The 27,544-nt window shown below is 44.6% G+C and overlaps 1 protein-coding gene across 1 annotated transcript; it reads left to right on the top strand.

Moving 5' to 3' along the window:
- Positions 1–1,276: 1,276 nt before the first annotated feature.
- casp7 (caspase 7, apoptosis-related cysteine peptidase) lies at positions 1,277–25,688 on the top strand. Its single transcript, XM_056297771.1, has 7 exons — positions 1,277–1,569; positions 1,774–1,926; positions 12,329–12,480; positions 12,645–12,773; positions 19,183–19,358; positions 21,091–21,229; positions 21,564–25,688. The coding sequence occupies exons 2-7, from the start codon at positions 1,811–1,813 to the stop codon at positions 21,788–21,790; spliced, it is 939 nt and encodes a 312-aa protein (XP_056153746.1). The 5' UTR covers positions 1,277–1,569; positions 1,774–1,810; the 3' UTR covers positions 21,791–25,688.
- Positions 25,689–27,544: the final 1,856 nt, after the last annotated feature.

Raw genomic sequence — 27,544 nt, 5'->3', positions numbered from 1 at the left:
AAAAAGCCAACGGTGCCTTTTTTTTGTCTGCGGAAGTTGGCTACGTTCGGTGTTGAAAGGTCTCTGTGGACTTTGCTCTACAGATCTTTTATTGAGCCGGTTATTACTTTTTCGTTTATTAGTTGGTATGCCTCTCTCAATCTTGAACAGAAAAATGCACAAACAAAGGTGATAAAGGACTGCGGCAGCATCACAGGTACCCAACAGAAGAGTCTGTCTGATTTATGTAACAAGCGGATGTTAAGGAAAGCAGAACCCATCCTGTCTGACAGCACCCACCCCCTGCACCTAGAGGTTCAGACCTAGAGGTTCAGACCCAGAGGTTCAGAACTAGAGGTTCAGACCTAGAGGTTCAGAACTAGAGGTTCAGACCCAGAGGTTCAGACCTAGAGGTTCAGAACTAGAGGTTCAGACCTAGAGGTTCAGACCCAGAGGTTCAGAACTAGAGGTTCAGAACTAGAGGTTCAGACCCAGAGGTTCAGACCCAGAGGTTCAGAACTAGAGGTTCAGACCTAGAGGTTCAGACCCAGAGGTTCAGACCCAGAGGTTCAGACCTAGAGGTTCAGAACTAGAAGTTCAGACCCAGAGGTTCAAACCCAGAGGTTCAGAACTAGAGGTTCAGACCTAGAGGTTCAGACCCAGAGGTTCAGAACTAGAGGTTCAGACCTAGAGGTTCAGACCCAGAGGTTCAAACCTAGAGGTTCACAACTAGAGGTTCAGACCTAGAGGTTCAGACCCAGAGGTTCAGACCCAGAGGTTCAGACCTTGCCTTGTGGTTCCCGCTTCAAACACCCAGTAGTCAAAACTAATAGATACAAACACTCCTTCAGTCCCTCAGCCAACAGTAAGAGGTAGCACCAGCTCCACCTGGGTCAACACTGTGCACTGCTGCATTGCTTTTTGTTGGCTCTGTTCTCCTCACTACATGTTGTATTTGCCTCATGTGTTCCGTGGAGCGTTTGTGCGTCGAAATGTTGCGGCTGCTGCACAGCAGTTGCCCCTCTGGGGGACAAATAAAACCTGCTTGCCTTGACTTAAACCGTGCTATAAACCGTCCCCCTGCACTGACGCACTCGTTTTGTCTGGCGCTGTCGTCCGTTGCACCGCACGGCTCGCCGGCCAGCAACATGAGCGTGTCCCGCGCTTGCCGGCAGTAAACGTCAATCATTATTCCACAGCGTTTCGTTACCGCGACCGGAAAGCTCTGACGTCACACGGCCGACCTCGACGTCGAATCGGGCTGTTTGTGTCACGTGGTCTTTCGTGCGGACGCGCGCCGGGCAAGGGAACGCGACCAAGTGAGAGCGGCGTGCCGACTTCCGCTTTCTCCCCCGAGCTGCGAGCGCCGCACTCAGCCCTCCTGCCCCTCCAGAGGGGAAGAGAAGATCCGCGACTCCCAGTAAAGCCGCAGCGCAGCGAGCGAGCGTGTACCGAGTGTACGTTAGCGGCGTTGTCGCTCTGCTTCAGACGTGCGTGCGGGCGTTTCTGATTCGCTGCTAACTAGCTAGCTAGCACTGGAGCCGGCTCAGAGGGGGGACGCCTGACCAGGCAGCGAAAAGCTCGCTCAAGGTGAATATGCCCACACATATCTCCTCATTCAGGGCGCACCGGCGACGCGGTGTTTGCGCGTAAAAGCGTCGACAAAGTCGGTTACGTCAGTTAACTTGCCCGTGGAGACTGGCGACGTAACCAAGGCGACGCTGGGGGGGGACGGCGGAGTGACGCTGATGCATAACAGGAATACGTGCGTGTCGTTGTCTTTTCACGATACAGTTCGCTTGGAGAGCGTGATCCCCCGTGCGCGCTCGACATGGCAGAGGAAGCTGCCGAGACTCCTCAGCTCGGGAGGCGAGACGAGGAGCAGCACCTCGTCGACACCCCGGACGCCAAGCCGGACCGCACCGGCAGACTCCTTCTGTTCGGCAGGTGAGTTCTCGTCTCTTTCTCTCCCGTGCTTAGCGAACGTCCCCCCCCCCCCGGCGGCACTTGCGGCAAGTGCCCCCCCGGTGAAAGGTTCGCCCCCCCCCCCCGTGTGATCCCACTTTGCTCAATACATATGTGGATGAACTTTATAATGTAAATAATCGTATCAATAACACGATTCAACACATTATGAAATAGTTTAACAATACCCATCTCCTCGCAGGCATTATCTATAGGGGAGGGGGGGGAGTGAAAACCTACGCCCTCTAGTGGTTGTATTCCTACCAGAGAATATCAGAGAAGGTTGAATCAGTTCATCTGGCTACGTTTATTCTGCCAGAGAATAATCTCCATTCATTCTCTAATGACCAGTTTTCAAATGGTGATTACAAATCCCTACCCTGACCATGTTTACTGGAATTGCAGGCCTTTTTGGGGGCCGCAATGACTTATTAGAGAAACATCAGAAGTTGTTGGGGAAAGAGTTAACCGTGTGTAACTGCAGTACGATAGTACAGATCATTAAGGGATGACTCAAACCTACTCTGGCGTGAGAAACTCTTATAGGCAAGGCAAGTTCATCTGTATAGCGCCTTGTCATCGCAGAGGTCGCTCAAAGTGCTTTATAGGCAAAAGATAAGAAAAAAAACATTATAAAAGCATAAAATAAGATAGATAAAAGTACAGACACGTTTTAAACTGAGTTAGTAAAAGGAATAAAAGTGCTATAAAAATGATTCATTAAAAGTAACAACATCGGAGCAGAATATATGAAAATGGCAAAATATACAACAACTGATTTTTGGGAGGCTGGCGAATAGTCCACTGCAGTAGTCTAGTCTACTTATTATAAATGTATGGATTAATTTCTCACGGTCTGATTTTGATAGCAAGCCCCTTAGTTTTGAAATGTTTTTAAGATGGAAGAAGGCTGATCTTGTGAGATGATTGGTGTGGCTCTTAAAATATAGTTCACCGTCTATGATTACACCCAGATTTCTAGCTTTGCTTTTGCACTCCAGAGACGGAGAGCTGAGATGAGCTGCGATTCTCTGTGAGTCTTTGCACCAAAAAGAAGTATTTCCGTCTTGTCTTTGTTCAGTTGTAAAAAGTTCTCCAACACCCATCACCCATAGATTAATATCGTCAATACACGGAGTTGGTGAACGTATGGGATCTAGGTCATTGGGAGATACTGCCCTGATGGGTACCAACCAAATCTGGTCCGATATATTATACCTTTTCCCCTCCTAGCCATCATGTTACAGATTTCAACGCCCCCCTAACAATGCTAGAAGTTTTTCACTATGACAGTAAAGATTAATCGGGCTCTCTTCGAGGCAAGCTTCACTCACTCAGTCAGCAACAGCAAAGATTTGCGAAGACTGTGATTTTAAACACTTACTTCTGAACCGTGATGTCCTTTGACTATTTGCCAACTTTGAGCCTTCGTCTGCAGGGGGGTTGGTGTTAGCAACTCTCTCATTGCTAGCTTTAATGGGCCCGGTCAGTTATTCTAAATCTATAGTAAATCTATTTTGTGGCAACAATAAATAGATTGCGCTTGTTTCTCTCAACTTTGCTATAGCGGGAACCTGCAAAATCAATAAAAGTTGACGTTTTTTGATGGGGTATTGTCCAGAGACTTCTCCGGCGCGCACGTCTCCAAAATCAACATTTAACTCATGAGTGCAACATAAAGAATTTGCGTCTCAATGCTATTTTTTTTCTCTCGCTGTGAGGTAGGGTCTTGCTAGTGAGACTAATGCTGAGTTCATGCTGCACAATTCGAGGCCTGATTTTCCACTCCCCGACAAGTTTTTGAGCTCCCCGACAAGGCGAATCACCTTTGGCTCAGCGTTTGCCAATCGGCGCTCGATCGCTATGTGTGAACTGTTCAAAGACATGCACCGTGAGGCTCGCCGATGCATCACAGATGCATCCAGATATCTGGCAGGTAAAATGTCCGGACCTGTCAGGGAGTCCAAATCCTGTAGCGTGAGACGTGTTGTGACTGGCAATGAGGGCGGCGACGAGCTACAGCCAATGATCAGAATGAAAGCCAGGGAGAAGCTAAGGATAATGAGTTAATCTGTTTTATTTACATTATCAGTATTTGATTTACTTTTTTATATAGTTGGGTTGTTGTTGTTTTTTTTTTACATTTTTTCCATTGTAGTGAAATTGCTACACTTTTGCTTTTTTTGATTGTGTCACACAAGTTGATACTTAATTTACTAATGTTGACTGTTACATTGCCATTAAATGTTTGCAACAAAGTTTACAAAAAGTAGCCTCTCTGAACATGCAGTTGAAACCGTTACATCACAAAGTAAATGCACGTTGCATATACTGTATCTTGAAGATATACAAGGCATTCTCTACTACAGGTGTTGAATTTAGTTCTGGTGATTCACCTGACCTACATGTCTTTGGACTGTGGGAGGAAACCGGAGCCCCCGGAGGAAACCCACGCAGACACGGGGAGAACATGCAAACTCCACACAGAGGATGACTCCCAAGGTTGGACTACCCCGGGGCTCGAACCCAGGACCTTCTTGCTGTGAGACGACCGCACTAACCACTGTGCCACCATGCCACCACCCTGAGATATTTTTCAGTGAAATTCCCCTATGGAGATTTCGAGCCATACCTTGCGAGGTAGGAATGCTACCACCAGAGGGTGATGCTATCACATACCCTCTCTGTACCCACTTAATCCCATTCAGTGTCAAGGGGGCCATGGAGTCTCTCCCAGCATGCATTGGGTAGAAGGCTGTGAGACACCTTAGACAGGTCACCCAGTCAATCACAGGGCTCCCACACACACTCACTCACATATATTTCACACCTGTTTGGAACTTCGAGACTATCAACCTCACATGCACGTCTTTGGCTTTTGGGAGGAAGCCCACACAAATACAGGAAGAACACGCTAACTCCACACTGATTGGCTGTGTGGACATCAAACCCACACTAAACCAGCGTACTGCAATACTCAGCTCATTATAATAAAATGTTTATGTCACATGGTCATTTTCCCCAAATCAGTGTGATGTGTAATTTTATTTTTATTTCATAATACCAAAACACATTTCCTAATAGGGGCAGCATGGTGGCACAGTGGGTAGCGCGGTCGCCTCACAGCAAGGTCCTGGGTTCGAGCCCCGGGGTAGTCCAACCTTGGGGGGGTCGTCCTCTGTGTGGAGCCTGCATGTTCTCCCCGTGTCTGCGTGGGTTTCCTCCGGGGGCTCCGGTTTCCTCCCACAGTCCAAAGACACGTAGGTCAGGTGAATCAGCCGTACCAAATTGTCCCTAGGTATGAATCTGTGTGTGTGTGTGTGTGTGTGTGTGGGCCCTGTGTGATGGTCTAGCGGCCTGTGCAGGGTGTCTCCCCGCCTGCCGCTCAATGACTGCTGGGGTAGGTTCCAGCATCCCCGCCATCTTGAAAGCAGGATAAGCGGTTCGGTTAATGGATGGATGGGTTTCCTAAGAGCCGTTTTCCTTTTTTATTTAATGGCAGCACTTTTCATTGCACATTGACTCCTTGATATCTTATGACACTTTGACTTCATGGTGTGGTCCGTTGCCACAGTACCACTGGGACTGGCTGAACCTTGTCCTTGATTAACCGGTTCTCTGCTTGTAACCAGTGGTGCTTTCCCTAGCACAAGATTTTACCTGCCAGGAAGCTTGTATAGCGGGGAAATCCGCCGGGGACCAACTCCAGTTCGTCTTGCCACGCCTTGCTCAGGGGCAAAGACAGGCGTATCAACCCTAACACGCATGTCGTTTTGATGGTGGGGGAAACCGGAGCACCCGGAGGAAACCCACCGCAGACACGGGGAGAACATGCACACTCCACACAGAGGACGACCTGAGATGACCCCCCCAAGGTTAGACAACCCCGGGGCTCGAACCCAGGACCTTCTTGCTAGCCACTGGGCCAGCGTGCTGCCCTTATCAGCTGAGCAATGTTACGCTTACTAACTTTCAGACGGTATCGGGGGGTTCGTGGCCACATGTTGCATAGTCCTGCTGCAGGTATGGGAAAGATGTGCCTGCTCCTCATCTTCACAGCTCCTTCCTGCTTAGACGCTTAAGCCAAACCTTTGACATATCGCAAGCACGTATGTGCAGGTCTTGCCCAGACCTGAGGCGGAAATGAAATCACATATTTTTGCCGTGAGCCAGCTGAGCTAGTGTTGGCCAAAGGTTAGGTATTGTCATGAGGGCTTGAGCCTGTGCCAGACAGCATCTCCCTGACGTCACCTTGGAAACGTCACAGGCTATCTCATGATCGGCATTCGGTGTGCTTTTGCTTTCGTCTGAATGTTTGGGTAACCAGTGGTCATGGAACTGACCCCATCTTAACCCATGTTAACCGACAGATGACCACACACCACAAAGCGCTGTTGAGTTATAAAAGTGTCATTAAGAAAAGAGTCGTTAAGAATGAAGTGTTGCCGTGAAATGAAAAGGTAAATGGGGGGGGGGTGGGGGGGGACCAGCTTTTCAGAAATGTGTTGCTTACACTACCATCATGAAGTGAAAGTAGTGTTTTGAAAAAAGGCATGATTTAATAAAATCATCATTCATTGGCTCGTTTAAGTAAATTCCTGCAGGTATTTATATAGTAATGTATATCATGAAGGCATATTTATTTACTTTTGACAAAATGGGATTCTGCTCAAGTCCCCCCCCCCCCCCCCCCCCCCCCGTTTTCTCCCCAATTGTATCCAGCCAATTACCCCGCTCTTCCAAGCCGTCCTGGTCGCTGCACCACCCCCTCTGCCGATCCGGGGAGGGCTGCAGACTACCACATGCCTCCTCCCATACATGTGGAGTCGCCAGCCGCTTCTTTTCACCTGACAGTGAGGAGTTTCACCAGGGGGCGGTAGTGCGTGGGAGGATCATGCTATTTCCCCGCTATCCCCCCCCCCCCCCGAGCAGACACCCCGACCGATCAGGACACATACCCACATCCAGCTTCCCACCCACAGACACGTCCAATTGTGTCTGTAGGGGCACCTGACCAAGCTGGAGGTAACACAGGGATTTGAACTGGCGATCCCCATGTTGGTAGCCAACAGAATAGACCACTACACTACCCGGACACCCTCTCTTGTGATTTTTAAATCGTCTCTCTGTTGGGGGTTATTGCAACTTTTTGGTGGAAATGGAAATGGATGATCGGCTGTAGCGACCCCTAACGGGAGCAGCTAGAAGTAGTAGTAGTAGTAGAATGTATTCCAGGTTACATATGCTCAGAGCAGTTTCCTCCCAATACCCCAAAGTTGAAATATTTTGAAAATATGAGGATGACCTTTTTGGTCTTATCCATTTTTTGTTTTCACATTTTCTCTAGTAATAGTGGTGATATTTTTGCAGCGGTGGTGCACCACTGGTCGTGCACATGCACTCCCATCAATTAATAAATATATAGGCCAAATAAAGCAACAGATAAAGAGAATGGGATTTTAAACGGTAACTAAACCCTAGACCCATTTCAGTAAGTTCGCTCACATCTCCAGGTTAAAAACTATGAAGATGAAATACACGGCAGGATGGTTTTTGCACTCCGCTGTCGGCACAGCACGCTAAACGCGGCTGGACCGCCATCGACGGTACCATTTACAGTTACAATTTTGTTATTTACTGCAGCTATGTTTATCCTGCTATGCCGACATCACAGAGTACCAAGACCAGCCTGCCTTGTTTTTAACCTTTACTTGGTTTTAACCTGTACCAAACTCACTCAAATGATCTAGGGTTTAATTACTCTGTAAAAAGGCAATAAAAAAAAGTTTTATTCCAAATTAATCATGAACCGCAAACACATTTGACTAGCTGATGTTCAACATATTACTTTTGCTAATTGCATTGATTTCGGTGATGAAGAGCTATCAACAGAGAGTAGTTGATTGATTGAGACCTTTTTTTACTGTTCATCGGGGAATGTTGTTTTTGTCAGACCACGGTCACACGTAGTGGTGCGGCCGATGAGGCTGAAAGTGCCTTTCTGAATGACTGACTGACACCCCACAGCTGAAACTTGCAGCAGGCCAGAATTACATCAATCTAGAAGTCGACATCAGAAGTTGACAATATGTTTGTGAGTACTTTACCTTTTGACAACACACTTCCTTGCTAATATAGTCTTGTTGTAACTTAGGGATTTGCTGAAAAAAATAACAGTTTTGGTGCGTAGATTGCTGAATTTAATCACTGTAAGTTTCATATCCTGGTTGTCAAGATGACAATAGACCAATGGCCAATAGTGAACAGTTTATTTATAAACAAAGAACTGTTCTACTACTACTACTACTACTACTACTACTAGTACTACTAGTTCTACTACTTTTGCCGTACTTTTTTTCCTGTTAGGGGTCGCCACAGCAGATCATCCGTTTCCATCTCTTCCTGTCCTCTGCATCGTCCTCTGTCACACCAGCCACCTGCATGTCCTCCCTCACCACATCCATAAACCTCCTCTTTGGCCTTCTTCTTCTCCTCTTCCCTGGCAGCTCCATATTCAGCATCCTTCTCCCAATATACCCAGCATCTCTCCTCCACACATGTCCAAACCATCTCAATCTTGCCTCTCTTGCTTTGTCTCCAAACCGTCCAACCTGAGCTGTCCCTCTAATATAATCGCTCCTAATCCTGTCCTTCTTCATCACTCCCAGTGAATATCTTATCATCTTCAACTCTGCCACCTCCACCTCCACCTCCTGTCTTTTCATCAGTGCCACTGTCTCCACACCATATAACGTAGCTGGTCTCACAGCCATCTTGTAAACCTTCCCTTTAACTCTTGCTGGTACCCTTCTGTCACACATTACTCCTGACACTCTTCTCCACAAACTCCACCCTGCCTGCACCCTCTTCTTCACCTCTCTTCCACACTCCCCATTACTTTGGACAGTTGACTCCAAGTATTTAAACTCATACGCCTTCGTCACCTCTACTCCTTGCATCCTGACCATTCCACTGTCCTCTCTCTCATTCACGCATAGGTATTCCGTCTTGCTCCTACTGACTTTCATTCCTCTTCTCTCCAGTGCATACCTCCACCTCTCCAGGCTCTCCTCAACCTTCTCCCTACTCTCGCTACAGATCACAATGTCATCCGCAAACCTCATAGTCCACGGAGACTCCTGCCTGATCTCGTCCGTCAACCTGTCCATCACCACTGCAAACAAGAAAGGGCTCAGAGCCGATCCTTGATGTAATCCCACCTCCACCTTGAACCCATCTGTCATTCCAACCGCACACCTCCCCACTGTCACACTGCCCTCATACATATCCTGCACCACCCCTACATACTTCTCTGCACCTCTCGACTTCCTCATACAAAAGTTGAGTCGACAGTTCTCATTCAGATTTTACTGAACAGTTTTAAAATTTATATGTACCATTAACGATATTTATCTTGCAGTGCAAGTCCAGGTGTGCACTCTGGAAGTTTCTAGATGCGGCATGCAGTGTAGCTCAACTAGGCTTGTCTAGTTCTTCTTGTTATTATGCATTATAATTAATTGCAGGACACTATTTTTTGTTATGTTGAGATGTAATTTATTTAAAATGTCTGCAACAGGAAAGGCATAAGATTTGAACAGACTTACATTGAGCTAATTTCAGACAGAAAATCCCTCGAGATGACCTTCCTCACCCACACGTTTTCTCCCACGGCAACAGAGAGGCATCAAATCGTGGCACGTTGTGGAAGAAACATCTTGTCTACCACCTGTAGACAAGATATTTGTCTACAGATGGTAGAGAAGATATTTCTTCTTCTAAGTCCGTCTGTAAAGTCTGTTTTATTATTAATTTCACTAATTATGGAATTAATAATAAAAAAAACTGAGAAAGATCCCTTGGGCTCTACCAAAATGTCTTTGTTGAACAAACTCATATCAACTTGCATGTACTCATATTTGTGAGTTTATAAGATTAAAAATTGTGAAACTCTTTAAAAAAAATATATATATATATATATATAAGTTTTAACTGGGATATATTACTGTTGGGTACAAGCAACGATGCATGGGAACTGTGTTGTGAAAGATAATAGTTCCTGTCCTGGTCACAAGATGGCACTGCGTGTCTTTGAAGGATTATATTTATACCAAACATTGATGCTCAAACCCGCACTCTGTGGTCTTGCCTAGCCTTTCCCCCTCAAAATGTGAGATTAAGAGTGAGTGGACGGTTCACAAGCAAAAGGCAACGCTTTTAATTTTTAAGACTCTACCACTGAGTAAACATGACTCAGATTAGTGTATGGCTCAGTGCTGCAACACACTACCAAGAAATAAGCCTCCTCTAAACAAGTCTAATCTGCTTCCTGAACGAGCTAAAAGATCTAGGCGCTGATCCACACATTGGTTTAGAATTTGTTCTATGGACTCAAGATAGGTTGTACCCACAACCACAGACACCTGCCCAAGTGAGAATATAGCCATTCTACTGTGTTCTATTCTGTTCTACCCTTTAAAGTAGAAGAGGAGCCTGATCGGATGGTAATACCGGGAACTGTTAATACTTGCAGTGGGTTCTTCTCCAGGTGAAGGGACCTTACGTTAAGTGATATTGTAACGGGGCACCCCTCGTCATCCTCGGCCAATCCTCGGAGGACTGGTTAATGGGAGAGTATAATGAAAATTGCGTTACTTCTGCAGAAAAATTGGAAGTATGTGGCTGCATCTTAAAACGGGTTGTGTTAAAGCTTCGTCCTGAACCGAGTAATAAATAGCTAAGAAGGTGTCGGCCATTTGCAACTTTTTCAAGAGCCGGTTGGCGATTGGCTCAAAATTAAATGCAATCTCAGTGTACAGTATTCTTTCTCAATGTAAATCATCCTAATGGTTGAGGCTCCTGTCCTCACGCATGGTGCGGGTATCGATATGGGTGGATTCTGTGCCTGTCAGCAGAGGAGCAATATGTTGCCCTGTCTGACCTCAGCAGGGAGCGGAGTGCAGGGGCCATGTTTGAATAGGTCTTTAGAAAGCTCTGGTGTAGTGGCGTGGATGCTGACTCAGGGGCCTCACAGTGCGCCGCCCCTGTCCTCTGTGCACGCTCGGCCCAGTCTAGTCTCCATCCAGTACAGAGAGCATGTCAGGATCCTAGCACACAGCCAAAAAATAAGCCGCCAGGAGTCTGGAGAACGTTAACTCTTTCAGGGAAAGAAAAAACGAACGAGACGAGCAACGCATTTCAGATGCAGAGTGGCGTAGCGCTTAATGACGAACCCAGGTAAGAGAGATGCCAGCGCCTCGTGGTCCTCCTCACCCCCCTCCCACCCGCTTCTCTTCAGCCATGCCCAACCCACAGTATCACAGAGTTTGGGCTTTTTGCCCACCCTCACTCAATTGTTTGGTACGGTAGTACAATTAAGAGGGGTGGCGGATGGGGGGCGTCGAAAAGTTCTGGATCACATGTTTATTAGAAAACGGCTAGGTTGAATCTGTCTGAGCATTTGTGTGTCGGTTGGTATGGCATCCTCATTGTTTCAGCCCTTGAGCAACCTGATGACTAGGCTCTTCTGGAACAAGCATGGATATTGTGAGTTCCCAATAGGCCACTCTGGCTTAGTTATCTGGATGGATCGTTTAAAGAATGGAAATATGACAGGTCTGTGAGAATTGCCACTGATGTGAAAGATTCCCTCTGTTGCTGAATATACTTTTATTTGCTTATGATTTCGATATCTGCGTTTACCAAACATGTTATAGCTTCACCTTCGACCTGACAGTGGATTACTGCAACCTATTTGGCCATGACATTAATGCCTCATTTGAAAATGTATGTACTCCTTGTTTTCTACGTAAGTGATTCAAGGCATTTTCATGTTTATGTGCATTTTCTGTGACTTCTCTTGTGAGTGTTGACGTTGCCTGAAGTTAAGTCATTTGTATCCGGAAGTTCAAGGCGCACGCGGCATTATGGAGTCTTGTACTTTTGATAGAGAAGGATTTTACCTAATTTTGCCTGCCAGTCTACAAAAAACAATTGGGCTTCTTAAACTCGCCTATAGAGGGTGACGGATTTGCTTTAAAAATGTATATTAATCGCCTTAAATCGTACGTTTTTATGCAGCTCTTGTGCGTTGTCTATGAAGTATCAAGTCTGATATAACAGTTTCTTCTCGTGCCTTATGTTGATCCATTTGAAGTGTCTGTAAACAGAGGTTTAATGTGCCATTACTTCCTTAATGTTGCCCGGCTTTCATTTGTTTACAAAAATGCTTCTTTAACAATGAACTTTTTACTTTCATGAAAAAGTTGACTTGCATTAGGTGGTCTACAGGATCAGCGTCCTCCTGTGGAAATTTGTTTTGGAAGCATTTTTGTCCTTAAAATGTGGTGTTGTTTTTTGTGCAATCTCCTTTTGACATTCCCAGCAAGAAGAATAAGGATGGCCAAACGCGGGAGCAGGACTACTCTTCTGAAAGCCATTACAGAATTGTTTCACCAACATTCCAGTATAAGATGAGCCACCGGCGAGTGGGCAAGTGCATCATCATCAACAACAAAAACTTTGATGAAAAGACAGGTACAGCAGCTGTGTTGTAAACGCAAGGCCTTTTACACGCCACCGTTAGATTCTGATCTTCTGTACATCTCAACTTCACCTCCACAGCTCGGCTAGACCTGCTGTGTGTCCTGTTCTTAGTTTTAGGAAGAGTCCTGCTTACTTTGGACAAATGGTCTTTACAGGGATGAATGTACGCAACGGCACCGATAGAGACGCAGGCGAGTTGTTCAAGTGCTTCAAGAGCCTGGGCTTCGACGTCTGCATCTATAATGACCAGACATGTGAGAAAATGGAGCGTCTTCTGAAGGAGGGTGAGTCGACGGGGTTCTCCCGTTTCCCCTTCTTTGTGCATTACCAGTTATACACACTCACTGCACTACTGTACCTCGGGGACAGGGACTTGAAGGTTGTGTTGTGATTTGACGCCAACAGCTATCCCGATGATTGCTGTCCTCACAATCACGGAAAACCTGGAAACATCATTTAAAAATGATGCTTTCCAGGACTGGGAAAGTAATGCAAAATGCAGTAACTCCACCGTGTTTTGAAATGCCATGAGAATATGTTCATTATACTTTCTAAAGTCATATAGAAAAGTCTTGGCTGGTGGCAGATCATTACCGTTGAACAACCAAGACGGTAATTATGGCTGTTTTGGATTTTCAAAGTGTAATACCGTTGTGGGGAAAAAAGATACAGACCTGCCGCTCGCTGAATTCTCCTAGAATTGCTTATATTTATATTAAAATTAGTTTTAGACCAAAGTTCTGATAAGATCTACCTAAAACGACCATGAGCGGTCAACATGACCGTCTCATAATTTGCGCGTCATCGTGTGTGTCATGTCAGTATTTATGACGTGGGTTGGTTGCGTCATTTCCTTCGTGAAGTTTGTTGCTCTGTCCTAGAAACACACTAGTGTTCTCCAGTGCAGAGAAATAGTCTAAACTTGATTTGTGATGATGCCCAACATGTCTGGTTACAGACGCACCATGACTACCACCGAGGCGCTGCAGTATTTACAGGCGTTGGACAGCGGCCATTTTAAATTGTTTGAAAAATAGTATTAAAGTTGTTAAAATATTAATTTTGGTGTCAGTTAGTTTCTTAACAGACATACTAACATATGTAATGTGTTAACATCTCAACTGGGTATTTATCTTGACAGAATATAGAGTTTAAAAACCGTGGCTGTCATTTTGACCGCCCATGGTTGTTCTAGTAGTTTTTAAGTTCGGGTCGTTGTTTGGGACTGTTTCAACATTTATTTTTAGTTCTTTTTTTACATTTCACCTTTTATAGGCCTTGTTACGTTTGTTAGATTAGCAATACGTGGTTTCTGTTTTGTTTTTCAGGTAATATTTCCACTTTTTCAATTTTGCTATTCAAGTTCTCTCTGAAGTTTAAATTGTTAAAAAATAGTATTATAGTTGTTAAAATGTTAATTTTGGTGTCAGTTAGTTTCATAACAGACATACTAACATATGTAATGCATTAATATCTCAGTTGGGTATTTATCTTGACACAATATAGAGTTTAAAAACCGGAGGTCATTTTGGCCGCTTATGGTGGTTTTAGGTAGGGGTGAAGTCCCGGTCGTTCTAGTGTTAATAGCATATGTGTGGGTGTAAGTCCCAACGTTTTCCCAGAGCAAAACAAAACCCTGTCCAAAAGCATTAGATACTTAAGAAAAAAATAAACATTTCAACTTCAATTTTGATGAATATTGTCGATAAAAATTGTCATTTTTTTGAATAGTTGTGACATCTAAGCATCAAACACATGCAGCAAATCTAAAAATTGTGGGAAAAAAAGATTTAAATACACGATGCAGTGTGGAACTGGCCAGAACAACTAATGATGTTTACTCAGGAGGATGCTGTTTTCATGGCAGTGGTCGGTTACTCTGAAACACAGTCAACATCATTCAGCATGAGGAATTAACTTAAGATGACCGTTGTGCTTCTAATAACAAAGTTTAAAAAAAAAGGCTGGTTAATGCAAACCAATTTAATTGCATTTTTGATTTGGAGGCAGGGTGCATCTTACTATTTCTGAACTTTATAAATTATTTGTTTTTTGTTAAGTTGCCTCAAAAGCAATCTGAAAACTGTCTTTTAGAATATATATGTAGGTCTTGATAATTTACATGTCTAGGTGGCGAGAACAACCAATTTTCACTCCTGGGCAACCAAACCTTGGCCAAAACCACTAAACTGGCTGTCGCCTTCCAGAAATGGGAATTATTATGGCCTCGCTCAGTTATGATTTTCTGTCTGGCACACATGATACATATGTCACATTCCCTCTTAACTTATGTCAACTTATGTCTGTTGTGTAAAGTAACCCAGGATGTGGAACGTGAGCCCCTCCTTTTCATGTTACAAAAACACAACGCTACATCATCCATCCATCCATTACCCGAGCCGCTTATCCTGATCAGGGTCGCGAGGATGCTGGAGCCTATCCCAGCAGTCATTGGGCGGCAGGCAGGGAGACGCCCTGGACGCCGCCAGTCCATCACAGCGCCAACACATTCACACCTAGGAACAATTTAGTACGGCCGATTCACCTGACTTACATGTCTTTGGACTGTGGGACGAAACCGGAGCACCCGGAGGAAACCCACGCAGACATGGGGAGAACATGCAAACTCCACACAGAGGACAATCTGGGACAACCCCCAAGGTTGGACAACCCTGGGGCTTGAACCCAGAACCTTCTTGCTGTGAGGCGACGGCACTAACCACTGCGCCACTGTGCTGCCCATGCTTGCTAAATTAGTCAAAAAGGTTAGTTGACAAGGTGACTGAATTTTTGCAGGAATTGGCATTGGTGGTTACTTGGCGCTACCGAGAGTTAGCTGACTAACTAGTTCTGTAGGATAGCAAGTCCAACTGCTATCCAGCTGTATGTATGGGAGTAATGGTTGGATTGCATGCTCAAGAGATTGTTCCAAGGGTCTAATTTGCATTGTGTTCAAATCAAGTCGTTTATTTGTTTAGCTCAAAATCACAAATTTAGGAGTCCGCGGTGGTGTAGCGGTCTAAGCATCGGCTTTGTGTCGATGCAGTTGCCCACTGGGGACCGGGGTTCGCGCCCCGGTCTCGTCAGATCCGACTATGGCCGGACTCGATGAAGCAGCGATAATTGGCGACGCTGTCTTCGGGAGGGGGGCGGAGTCGGCTTGTGTTCGTCACGTGAATGTGTCTCTGTGTGTGTCGGAAAAAGCAGTGGTTCGGCCTGGAGTCGCCTTGTCCCGGAAGTGGGGAGGCGACTCCTTCCAGACTGCTGGCCGGAGAGACGCAGTTGGCGCACGCATGCAGTACGAGGGTGGGTGTTTGAATTAAAATAGGGATCGATTGGCCACTAAATTGGGAGAAAAAAGGGAAAAATCAGAAATACATTTTTAAAAAAAATCACAAATTTAGTCCCAAAGGGCTTTTACGACGACCCCTATCCTTAGAGCCTCGACTTGGATGAGGAAAAGTTCTGCGAGAAAAAAACCTCATCAGTGGAAAAAAAAAGCGTGAGAAACTTCAGGAAGCGCGACGGAGGATGGCTCCCTCTTCCAGGATGGACAGACATACAACGGGTGTCATGAATGCACAGAGTAGTCAAGAGTTACAGGATTATGTTCTTATGCCTCAACAGTAGTAACGCTGTTACAATGGCAATCACAGAAGAAACTTGGACAGACAAATTTTGAAAGTTTGTTGCCCGGAATTTAAAAATATAAAATGAAACAAAAGATATTTATTTTTCTAGTAATTTTGCTACTGTTTATTTGTGTGCACCGAACAATTATGGAATGGATTAGGAAGTAAATCGGAAGGTCCTATGCACCAAAATATGATTTTACTTGGCAATCAAAAAAAAAATTATAAAACAAGATTTGTATGTTTAACTATTCCTTTGTAATTTAATATGCTTTAATAATTTGAAAATTATATTTTAATAATTATTTAAGGCTTAACTCTTTAATAACCATTAATAATAATAATAATAATAATAATAATAATGATAATCATTCAGGGTATAATTTTATTTACAAACAGGTTCTTGTTCAAGGAGTAGTACGGAATCGTATTTTGGTTAGAATAAAAAAAAAGAATCTGGCTTTATGATATAAATAACGATATGAAACAATGTAGCAATACAGATAAGTCATTTAATTGAAATAATTTAAAAACAATCAACTCATTACTATAAAATGTTTCATCTTATCTTTAAATCTTCCTATATTTAATTTCATAATATCAGGTTTTATTTCAAAATTGCTTTTTCACACTTGTTTTTTCATTTGTAAACAGTGTATTTTGTAGCGCCTCGTTTTTTTTTTTTATCCATTTCCTTTTTTATTTCATAGCAACACTTCATTTCATAATGGCAGTGTTATTTCATAGTGTGGTCATCTGTCAGTCTACACAATCAGGATTTAAGCTATTGATTGACTAATCCTTTACTATCGATTACTTTGCTTAAAAACAGACTTTTTCTAGAGCCATATTTACATGCCTGCAAACTTCTGTGGCAAAGTCCTGCTTATCTTCAGGCAGCAACGGGTGTTTCTGGGCCACCTTTTATCTGCCCCAGGTCTGGGCAAGGCATCTCCGTAACAGCTGGGAGTGTTCTGTTCGACAACCACCTCTCACCGTTTCTCCTTACCGAAAAGTGAGGGTTCACTCCCAAAATGAAAATTCTGTCATTGTCTACTCACCCTTATGCCCCTAGAAACCCAGGTTAGTCTTCTGTTTCCAGCGCCGAAGGAGTTAGTCAACAAAATACCAGAGCAGCTTTCATCTGAATGGTCACAACGGATGGTGGCCACTTAATTTCAGCTCCGAATGTGGCAGAAGAAACCCCAGAAACATTCTGTTTCATGCAAGAACGTCTATGTTTGAACGTCTCCGTACTTGAACGTGTCCTCAAGAGATTTGTTTTGAAAGCAAGAAAGGGAAGATTTGCAGTAAATAATGGCATAAATGTCGGTCTTCTCGACTCACAGATCTGTAATATGGCTTCAGAAGACTTGAATCGAGCTGCATGAGCCATTTGGAATACTTTGTCATTTTTGCCATTTTTGGAACATAAATGAACTTGCCACCATCCACAGCAGTTGCTTGGAGGAAAGCATCTCTGGTATTTTGTTGGATAACTGCTTCGTTGTTGTATGGGAACAGAACACTAATCTGGTTTCTACCGGCATGAGTGTGGGTAGATAATGACAGGAATTTTATTTTGGGGGTGAAGTTTTTCTTCAAATGTGATGCCTTAACTTAACCTTCGACCAACCAAAAGCACTCGTGGACTCAAGTTCAAATCACGCTTCTTACAGATTTCGGAGTGACAAGCTGGTGTTCCAGTTGTGTTTCACGCCGAGTCAAAGGCATGTTGTCCAAACATTTTGCAGTCTTTTTGACTGTTCAGAAATAGACTTCTGGCCTTCAGCCGTTACATCAAGTGACACACTTGTTTGCAGGATTCAGTCTGAAAGATTGCAGGCCATCTCTAGGATAGGTGTTGGGCATGCTGTTGCTTTGACCTTAATGTCCTGATCCCATCCTTCTCTTGACTGATAGATGAGCCCACTATGACATAAAATATGACATAAAAAATAAAGGCATCTTTATGAAATAAACACAAAAAAGCAAATGAAAAAAGGGAAGAGGTAGAAAAGAGCTATTCCCACACCGGAAGATGGTGGCGCAAATTCACGTTTGCAGTGGCCTCACCTAGTACTGATGTGAGAAGGTGGCGGTGTGAATTCACATTTGCGGCAGCCTCACCCAGTACCGATGTGAGAAGATGGCGGCGTGAATTCACGTTTGCGGCAGCCTCACCCAGTACCGTCCATGCAGTGTCTTTGTCCATGTCTGCATCTAAGTTTGTCTTCATTTGACGGCTGGGAAAGCTTGGTCTGCTGCATCCTGTGGGCCCAGGGACCACATCCCTGTCTGGAACTTTGCCTGAAGAGGAAACACAGAGGGCGGTCTGAAAGGATGCAGAAGCAAGGTGCTAAGCTAACTGTTAACCCATGCAGACAAGCAGTTCCGATAACACTGAAGGTGGTCTGGCGGCGGCCTTGCCTAACGTTGACTGTGTTTTTGGCATCGTCTTGTGGAGTGTGGGGAGGTGTGTCGAAGGTGTCTGGCTGGGAGAGCTGGCATTGGATCGGCTAGGGGAGCCTGGTCTGATGCTGACTGGAGCTGTGCCCGAGGAGGAAACACCGAGGGTGGTCTGACAGGACATGGAAGTGGGGCAGGCTAAGCTATATGCTAGACCATGCAGACCGGCAGTTCTGACAATCAACTTTGCGTCCCCTCTCTTGGACAGGGATTTTTTATTTTTTTTGGTGATATGTTGGATATATATGTTTTTGTAGTTTGGATATGTGTGTTCTTGTAGTTTGGATGTGTTTTGTCATTGTGTTGCACTACTGTGGGCTGGGGGAAATGATATTTTGTTTCATTTCATGTGCGCAGATGCATGGAATGAAATGACAAATAAATGTTCCTGACCCTGATTCCTGACAGTGGAACAAAGAGGAGCCTATAACTCCTGCTTTAATTATCACACATTTAACCAGGGGTCACTGCATCATTTGTAGAGGACGACATCTCTCTGTCATTTTAACACTTGTTTGGTTATTACGTAGAGTGACCGAGTGTGTGTGTGTGTGTGTCTGTGTGTGTGTGTGTGTGTGTGTTTATGGGTTAGCCTCGGAGGAAGACCACAGTGACAGCTCGTGTTTTGCCTGTATCCTGCTGAGCCACGGTGAGGAGGGCATGATCTACGGCACAGATGGAGCCATGCCCATCAAGACCATGACCTCCCTCTTCAGGGGTGACATGTGCAAGAGCTTGGTTGGCAAGCCCAAACTCTTCTTTATCCAGGTAAACACGTGTGGGACTTTGTTTTCTGAAAGACTGGTAGTTCAAAATGGATGGCACGATTCAGTTCAGTTTATTGTCATTAAAAACAATGTGCAGGCACATGTTAAAAATGAAATGAGGGCTGTGGCTTCACCAAACAGGGCAAGACAGACACAGACAAACACAGCAAACACAATATAAGATATACACACATGGAGACCAAAAGCTAAGATAAGTTAAAAAAGAGCACAAGTACAAAATGTTTAAAAATATCCACATACATTCAGTGGGTAGGCCAGGTTCAGGTGGACAACAGCTTGTGGAAAGAAGCTGTTTTTGAGCCTGGCTCAAGGCTCTGAGGCTCCTGTAGCGCCTCCCAGAGTGCAGGGGGGAGAACAGTCCATGGTTGGGGTGGGTGGGATCTCTGCTGAGGCTGAGACTCCTTTGAAGACAGTGTTTGTGATAAATGGCTGGGAGCTGGGTACCGGCGATATGCTGGGCCACCTTGACGACCCACTGCAGAGCTTTCTGGTCTTCTGAGGTGCAGGTGCACAATAGGAACAAAGTTATCATTTTAGAATTATTTAGCAGGTTCTGGGATGACTCACGGTTTCACTTTTTCAACCAAAGGGTTGCCTTGAAAACTAGGTTGCTGAATAAAAGCTTCAGCCCCCAAGGAGCAAAATAGATTTTGATCTGCTGTTACTGTCAAGAAAATAATTTCAATTTTAAAACACTTAGGAGTTTCACAAGGTTATATAATAATAACATTGAATATCCACATTACAACTTTTGCAATATTGATAAGTCACTCATTTTTATTTCAGTATCAACACAATTTCAGTTGTCCATCCCTGCATGTAACCCTTCTGTTGTCTTACGGGTCAAAATGAGCCATAACAGTGTTTAACAGCAGAGAGAAGACTCTAAATGGGTTTTTTTTTCAACCTGACATTTGATGGCTTTTCCTAGAGTGACCCCAACATTAGAAACAGTTAAACATGGATTTTGTTCATATTTCCATGAAAGCTGTACACCACTAGGGTACTAAGATGGTCTCAAGGTCATGTTTGACCCTAGGCCGCAGTGTTTCTCAACCCAGTCCTCAAGGAACCCCTATCCTGCAGATTTTCATTGTAACCCTGCATAGGTAGCCCTGCTTGTACTTACTCGACCAATCATCTCGCAGCACTTAATTATGCAAGGTGTGCAACGTCTGACAAAATTCATTGCTGATTGGTTGAATAACTACAAACAGGTACCTATTCAGGGTTGCAAAGAAAATATGCAGGATAGGGGGTCTTTGAGGACAGGGTTGAGAAACACTGCCCTAGAGCATGTGTGGATCATGTGTGACCCTAAGACATATGTGGGTCATGTGTGACCCTAAGACATGTTTGGGTCATGTGTGACCCTAAGACGTGTGGGTCATGTGACCATATAAAAACGAGTAGTGTCCACTGATTAAATGCAGTCTTTCTGCTGTGAAGAGGGAAAACCCAGCTAGTCACACAGTTTGTGATGAATGACAGGTTGTTTCCTCATGCAAAATAGATTTGGGGTTTAAAATTAAATTAAGTTTCTTTAATTTAGAGGTTTAATGAAGGTGGGTCATAAATGACCCTTGAGACAAGGGCAGTATACACAATGTGTGGACAACACAAGGGGTATAATACAGTTTTAATTGCCTCACCAGGTTATCATTGAGAAAGCTAAAGAACTCAATGAAATGTCATTTCATTTACTCCACCAGGCTTGTCGGGGTTCAGAGTTTGATGATGGTATACAGACAGATTCAGGACCGCCGAATGACACCCTTGAGACGGATGCTAATCCGAGACACAAGATTCCCGTAGAGGCAGATTTCCTTTTTGCCTATTCAACTGTGCCAGGTAACCTGGAAATCCCTGCGTTGATTTTTTCCACAGCTCTGAAGCGCATGGAGCAAAACAACACTGTTCTGATCTGGTCTTTATCACGTTATCACATGCCTGCAGAGTTCCTGGAACCATACACCCTCTGCTCCATGCATAGCACTTCATGAATGCATACCAGTCACTGAGCCAGGACTCACTCCAGGAAGTTTTACAAAGAGGAAGTTAAAACACTTGTAACTTGTAAAAACGTTCTGGGTGTTTTGTTTTTTTCCCCATTGTAGTCACATGGAATACACTATATATGCCTGTGATTTGTCAGTTTGTACCTTTTATGTGTGTGCTCTTCCAGGGTACTACTCATGGAGGAATCCCGGCCGCGGCTCCTGGTTCGTCCAGGCACTCTGCAACGTCCTCAACGAGTTTGGAAAGCAGCTGGAGATCATGCAGATCCTCACAAGAGTCAACTACATGGTGGCCACAAGCTTTGAGTCTTGGTCCGAAGACCCCCGCTTCAGCGAGAAGAAGCAGATCCCCTGCGTGGTCTCCATGCTGACGAAAGAACTGTATTTCAACTGACCATTGATCTGACTGACTGCGACGCTGACTGACTGACTGCACAACTGACTGACTAGACCGACCATTTCAGGTTCCGACTTAAGTAGTCAAAACATTCAGGGATGATCCAGGCCTAGCGCGACACTGCACCTTTTGGGCATGTATGCCATTTTGCACGTCTAACTGGGCCCAAAACAAGCTCTCCGCAAGGAAAAAATATTTACAGTGGCACTCCACGTTCATGTGTTGATGGTGATACTTGCCTCTTCTTCAGTTATTCCTCAGAACAATGACGTCACATTTGATCTGATCTTTGTCGACAGGCAATGTGAAATATCCATGTTATTCTACCAACCCGGAAAACTTGCTGCCTTTTTTTTGTGGGTTTGGGGAATCATATCTGAATACGTCTGTTTCTATTTTCCAGCACTGACAGTACATCTTAATAGAAATTGTAACGAGTAGACTCATTTCTTAAGGGCTAAGCCAGGCTCTTAGTGCATCCGTGGCATGGCTAACCACAGTGATGCTCATTTTGTTCTCTGAGAGAAATTCCTCCGGAAACAAATTCAGATTATCTAGTAAAAGAACATTTGTCTACAATGTACTTCACCTTAGCTATTATGTGACTAATATTCAGTCACTTTTATACTGTAAAACAAAAATGGAAGCCAGGTGGCAGCACACTGCTAACGTTGTAAGAGCACTGAGAATGACTGCTGTCCCTAGAAGTCACTAAATTGATTTGTGCGACTTAATTTTGCAAATAGCCATTCGTAATGGCTTTTTTTTTTTTTTTAGATTCACTAGTCATATAAAGCACTTTCCCTAGGAAGACTAGATGGAGAATGACCATAAGCCCTGTTGAATGCATTATAGGAAATAAATAAAAGCAGCAAAATCAATGTTTAAACATTGTTTAACTGTCATTGGTCAATAAACAGCAGCAACAACAACAAAAAATAACCAAAATATACTGAAGTGAAATCAACATCAGAGATGCTTTGCTTCAAGCAGAAACTGCAGGAGCTACTTAAGATGTTGTAAGTTCCTCCTCTTGATGGTGTTCCTTGGTGGCAGGGTGGTCAGAGCATTCGCATTGCGGTGAACACTTCTGCATCTTCAGCAAGTATCTCAGGGTCACAGGCATTTCGCCCCTTAGCCTGTACGCCTCGCCTGAGTGGGGCAGCAAAGACCAAATTAGCCTTCACCTGCAGAAGGGTTCCAACTGCGGGCTCTCATCAACCACAACCATTTTGAGCTGGTCTCAGCTGCCATGGCTATCTCCCCAGTGGCTTGCCTCGGTTGTCTGGGTTCCAAACCCATCTTCTGTAGGAAGCAGCGCACTGATGTTGCTGGGAAACCACAGCTGCCGACTTCGATGGGAAACAAGGTTGTATACCATCCTTTGATGAGTGCCTCATCGATCAAATCCTGGTACTTGGCTTTCTTCTGTTGCTGAGAGATTGCTAGTCTGTCCTCCCAGGGCACTGCGAGTTCGGCTACTAAGATAGTTTTTGTGCTCCTGGATAGAAGAACCATGTCTGTTTGGAGTGAGGTTTACTGCCACCTCTTCCGGAAAGACAAGTCTCTTCTTCGGGTCCACTTGCATCTCCCAGTCGGAAGCCTGGTGCAAAGTGGAGTTCAAGTATCTCGGGTCTTGTTCACGAGTGAGGGTAGGATGGAGCGGGAGATTGACAGGCAGATAACAGGAGTAGAACCGCTTCTCCTTCGCGTCAAAAGGAGCCAGTTGAGGTGGTTCGGGCATCTGATTAGGATGCCTTCCTTTGGAGGTTTTCCGGGCATGTCCAACTGGGAGGAGGGGTAGACCCAGAACTCGCTGGAGGGACTGCATGTCCAATGTGGCCTGGGAACACCTTGGGATCCCCCAGAAGGAGCTGGAGGGTGTTGCTGGGGAGAGGGACGTCTGGAGTGCCCTACTTAGCTTGCTGCCACCACGACCCAACCTCGGAGAAGCGGCTGAAGATGAATGAATGAATGAATTATCTTACATGTCACTATGCTCAGACCCTAGGTTTAACATGTCATTTCTCCTAGCTGGTAATGTTTTAGTAGCAGCAACCCACCAGTGGGTTATATGTATTGTGATAGAACTTTATTAATGGCTAGGAAGCAATGATCACTTGCTGTGTAACAAATAGTGAAACGAGACTTTGGTCATCAGCATAGAGAATATTCCACCCATATAAAGAGAGTCTTGAAATTTGCCAGTTCTCTCAAAGTTTTTACATTAATCGTGTGCACTGAAGATTTCAAGGCTGGTACTGGAAACTTGCTTGTCATTCAAGCTTTAACAAGTGAACTTGTTTGGTGTATTTTCATTTCATAAAAGTAATGGACTTGTCCTCTTGTTAATGGTTGGGGTCCAACATATCAGTCATGCTATTTCCCTTACCAAACATTAGATTTAGGCATTTCCTTAAACGTGCACCAAAGAACTTTACCAAAGATAGTGAACATGGCATGCCTAAACAGAAATGTGGGGAATGTCATTTGATGGGTAAACTGGATTGTGGCTCGAGCACAAAAACAGCCACACTGTTTTACTGTATATCAGCGTGGTGAACTTAGTCGCAACATCACTACCGCAAAAGTTACCAGCAATCTCTTCACATTACGTAACGCTGTTCTGAAAAGAAAAAAAGTTTTGCCTTGATAATCAGAATGAGTTTTTTTTTTAAGATGAGATTTCCAAAAAAAAAAAAAAGTGAAAAAAAAATCAACCAAACATTTTTAGGAAATTATTTTTATATTTGATTTGTTCCTGTTTTGGCACAGTGTGGACATTGACTAACAAATTTGTTTTAAGAATATATTGCCGGTCAGGGGTGCAGCCGGTGATTCTGGGGCTCCCTGACCAAATGTGATGCTGGGCCCCCCCCAACTGTGAGACATAAAACCCTGTACTCTTTTCCACGATTCTTATCTTAGGGCCCTTCTGGCTTTGGGTCCCATGAGAGCACTCCTCCCCTGACCTACGTACTTCCTGGAGTCACTATTACCGGATTTCCAAGTAACCCCAAACTTTTTTTTCCTTCTTTTTTTATTGAACAAACTGTTTATCGTCGCTGTGCTATTTGAGCAGAGAAAAATCCTAAAAGCTTGGTATTCAGATGGTAGACGTTTGTTGCGTGTAACGCCAAAAGCACAGTTTGTTTCTGCAGACACACCTTGTATTCGTCGCAAAGTCAGAACTTTTCTGTCCGTCAATAACAGAGGCAGCTATGACTGGTGGTGATGAGTCTAAACCATTCACAATCCACATGTCCGACATGCACGCTCCCCAATGTTGCCGCAGAGTTTCCACATTGACCCACGCAAACGGCACGTGTCAGTCATTTTGGGGGCCAACGTTCGGTGAAAAGCTTGAAGTTCTTTTTTTTGATATTTTTTTTTTCAGTCTTTGTATTTTTTGCATCAGTCATATTTTTTTTTTAAAACCTTTTATCACTATTGCACAATATTTCTACATGCCAGGAAAAAGCTTCCAGTAGTCCGGCTTAAGGAAGAGACTTTACCCATTTTACACACACTTGTACCTGTCCAACACAGACACGCACACTCTTGAATCCTCTCGACACATGGATCAGTGATCGGTGATGTGGTGCCCAACCTGTGCTGAATGAAAGGAGTTTTTTGCTCCACTTGTTTTGGAATGGAATTTAACGGTGGGGGTGGGGGGGGTTCTTCTTAGGGGTACATTTTAAAATGCTTTACGGTGTTAAATGCTATTGTCCTTACAATTATATTTGAAAAGATTTGGATAAATGAATGGGTGCAATAAATATAAATTGTAACTTTGCCCCATTTTTTTTTTTCAATCTGGGGCAACAATGTTTAAAAAAAAAATACTTCAAATCAGAGGAATGCTCATGTAATTTATTATTTTATTGTATTAAACATCACAAATATATGATGTAACGAGTGGTGTGGTTGTTTTTTGTCGCCTTATCTTTCTGGGTGTGAGGAGACGTGCATTGATCACTTGCAGACATGGTGCGTCACAAGAGTCCCAACTACTCTGCATGCATCTGAAGGTTCAACCAACTCAGACACACCCAAGCTGTAAAATCTTCAAAGCACCGCTGCCATGTGAAGACATCCCAGCAAGCGGCAGATGCGCATGCCTGGAAGCAGAGCGCATTCCCAGCCCCGTCTCCCGCCTCAGGATGGAGACGGAATAGTATGCCGACTATTAGCTTTATTCCATTCACATTTGCTGGTGTCATAAGGAAAATCCTCCACTGGGTGCATTTAAGTTCCACCTGACTTCACAAAAACAAAACAATTAAGAGTGGCCGTTTCTGTTTTTAAGATTTTATGAACTATGACTGATACATACATACCTATGGTCATGAGCTTTGGGTAGTGACCGAAAGGGTGAGACGGCGGATACAAAGCGGCTGAAATGAGTTTCCTCCGTAGGGTGTCTGGGCTCAGCCTTAGAGATAGGGTGAGGAGCTCGGACATCCGGAGGGAGCTCGGAGTAGAGCCGCTGCTCCTTCGCATCGAAAGGAGCCAGTTGAGGTGGTTCGGGCACCTGATCAGGATGCCTCCTGGGCGCCTTCCTTTGGAGGTTTTCCGGGGACGTCCAACTGGGAGGAGACCCCGGGGTAGACCCAGAACTCGCTGGAGGGACTACATGTCCAATCTGGCCTGGGAATGCCTTGGGATCCCCCAGGAGAAGCTGGAGGGACTACATGTCCAATCTGGCCTGGGAACGCCTTGGGATCCCCCAGGAGAAGCTGGAGGGACTACATGTCCAATCTGGCCTGGGAACGCCTTGGGATCCCCCAGGAGAAGCTGGAGGGACTACATGTCCAATCTGGCCTGGGAACGCCTTGGGATCCCCCAGGAGGAGCTGGAGGGCGTTGCTGGGGAGAGGGACGTCTGGAGTGCCCTAGTTAGCTTGCTGCCACCGCGACCCCACCCCGGAGAAGCAGCTGATGATGAGATGACTGACATACAGTTGAAAGAAGACAAAACACTTGTCTACGTACATGAACATACGTGTTATCCGTTTCAGCATGCTGTGAAGGGATAAAATGCATAGTTACACATCTATGTCACTTAAGGATGAAACGGCGACATACATCAAAATGGCAGTATATCCTCTGGAAATTATTCAAAAGTCTTTAAAATGTGAGACTTCATATGTAAAACTAATGATTTCAGCCTCACAGCCTTTCACAGTACCTGAATGTATGTTTGTTATGTGTCTCCATCCTGACTTCCAATGTCGGCCAGTTCCATGGCCAGTTGCTTTCTGAGCTCATAGCAGCTCGTAGTGCTCCATCCTCTTCCCCACCATCCGCTCCACGGCCTCCTACTCCACGTCCAGCCGGGTCGGCGTGATTCAGACGTCCTCATCCAGAAGCCGCTTCACGTCCTCATACTTCTTCCTGATCTTCTGTTAGTGCCTGCGTATGTTGCTGAAGTCGGAGAGCTGAGGGATCTTCAATATTAAGACCCATTTAATGTGACATTTCATCTTATTAACTCACTGTTATTTCCACTTGTTTGGCTTCCAGTTTCCCCATCCTGTAAGAAGAAGTGCTTACTTGAGTTTGGCCTTTCAAGCCCCGTTTGATCAAATGGTCAGTGGCTTCACCTTTCTGTTCAGGGTAGAAAGATTAAATTCAACCTTTTTTTTAAGCAATATATTTATTGAATTTTGTTTGCAAATTACATCCAAACAAGTAATAGCACAGTACAGCAAACATTTTCACCCTACCCCCCCCCCCATAACCCCGT

Source organism: Lampris incognitus, chromosome 17, assembly GCF_029633865.1.
Source record: "Lampris incognitus isolate fLamInc1 chromosome 17, fLamInc1.hap2, whole genome shotgun sequence".
NCBI classification, from domain to species: domain Eukaryota; kingdom Metazoa; phylum Chordata; class Actinopteri; order Lampriformes; family Lampridae; genus Lampris; species Lampris incognitus.
Note: the sequence above shows the minus strand (reverse complement) of the source record. Positions and strands in the feature narration are given on the sequence as shown.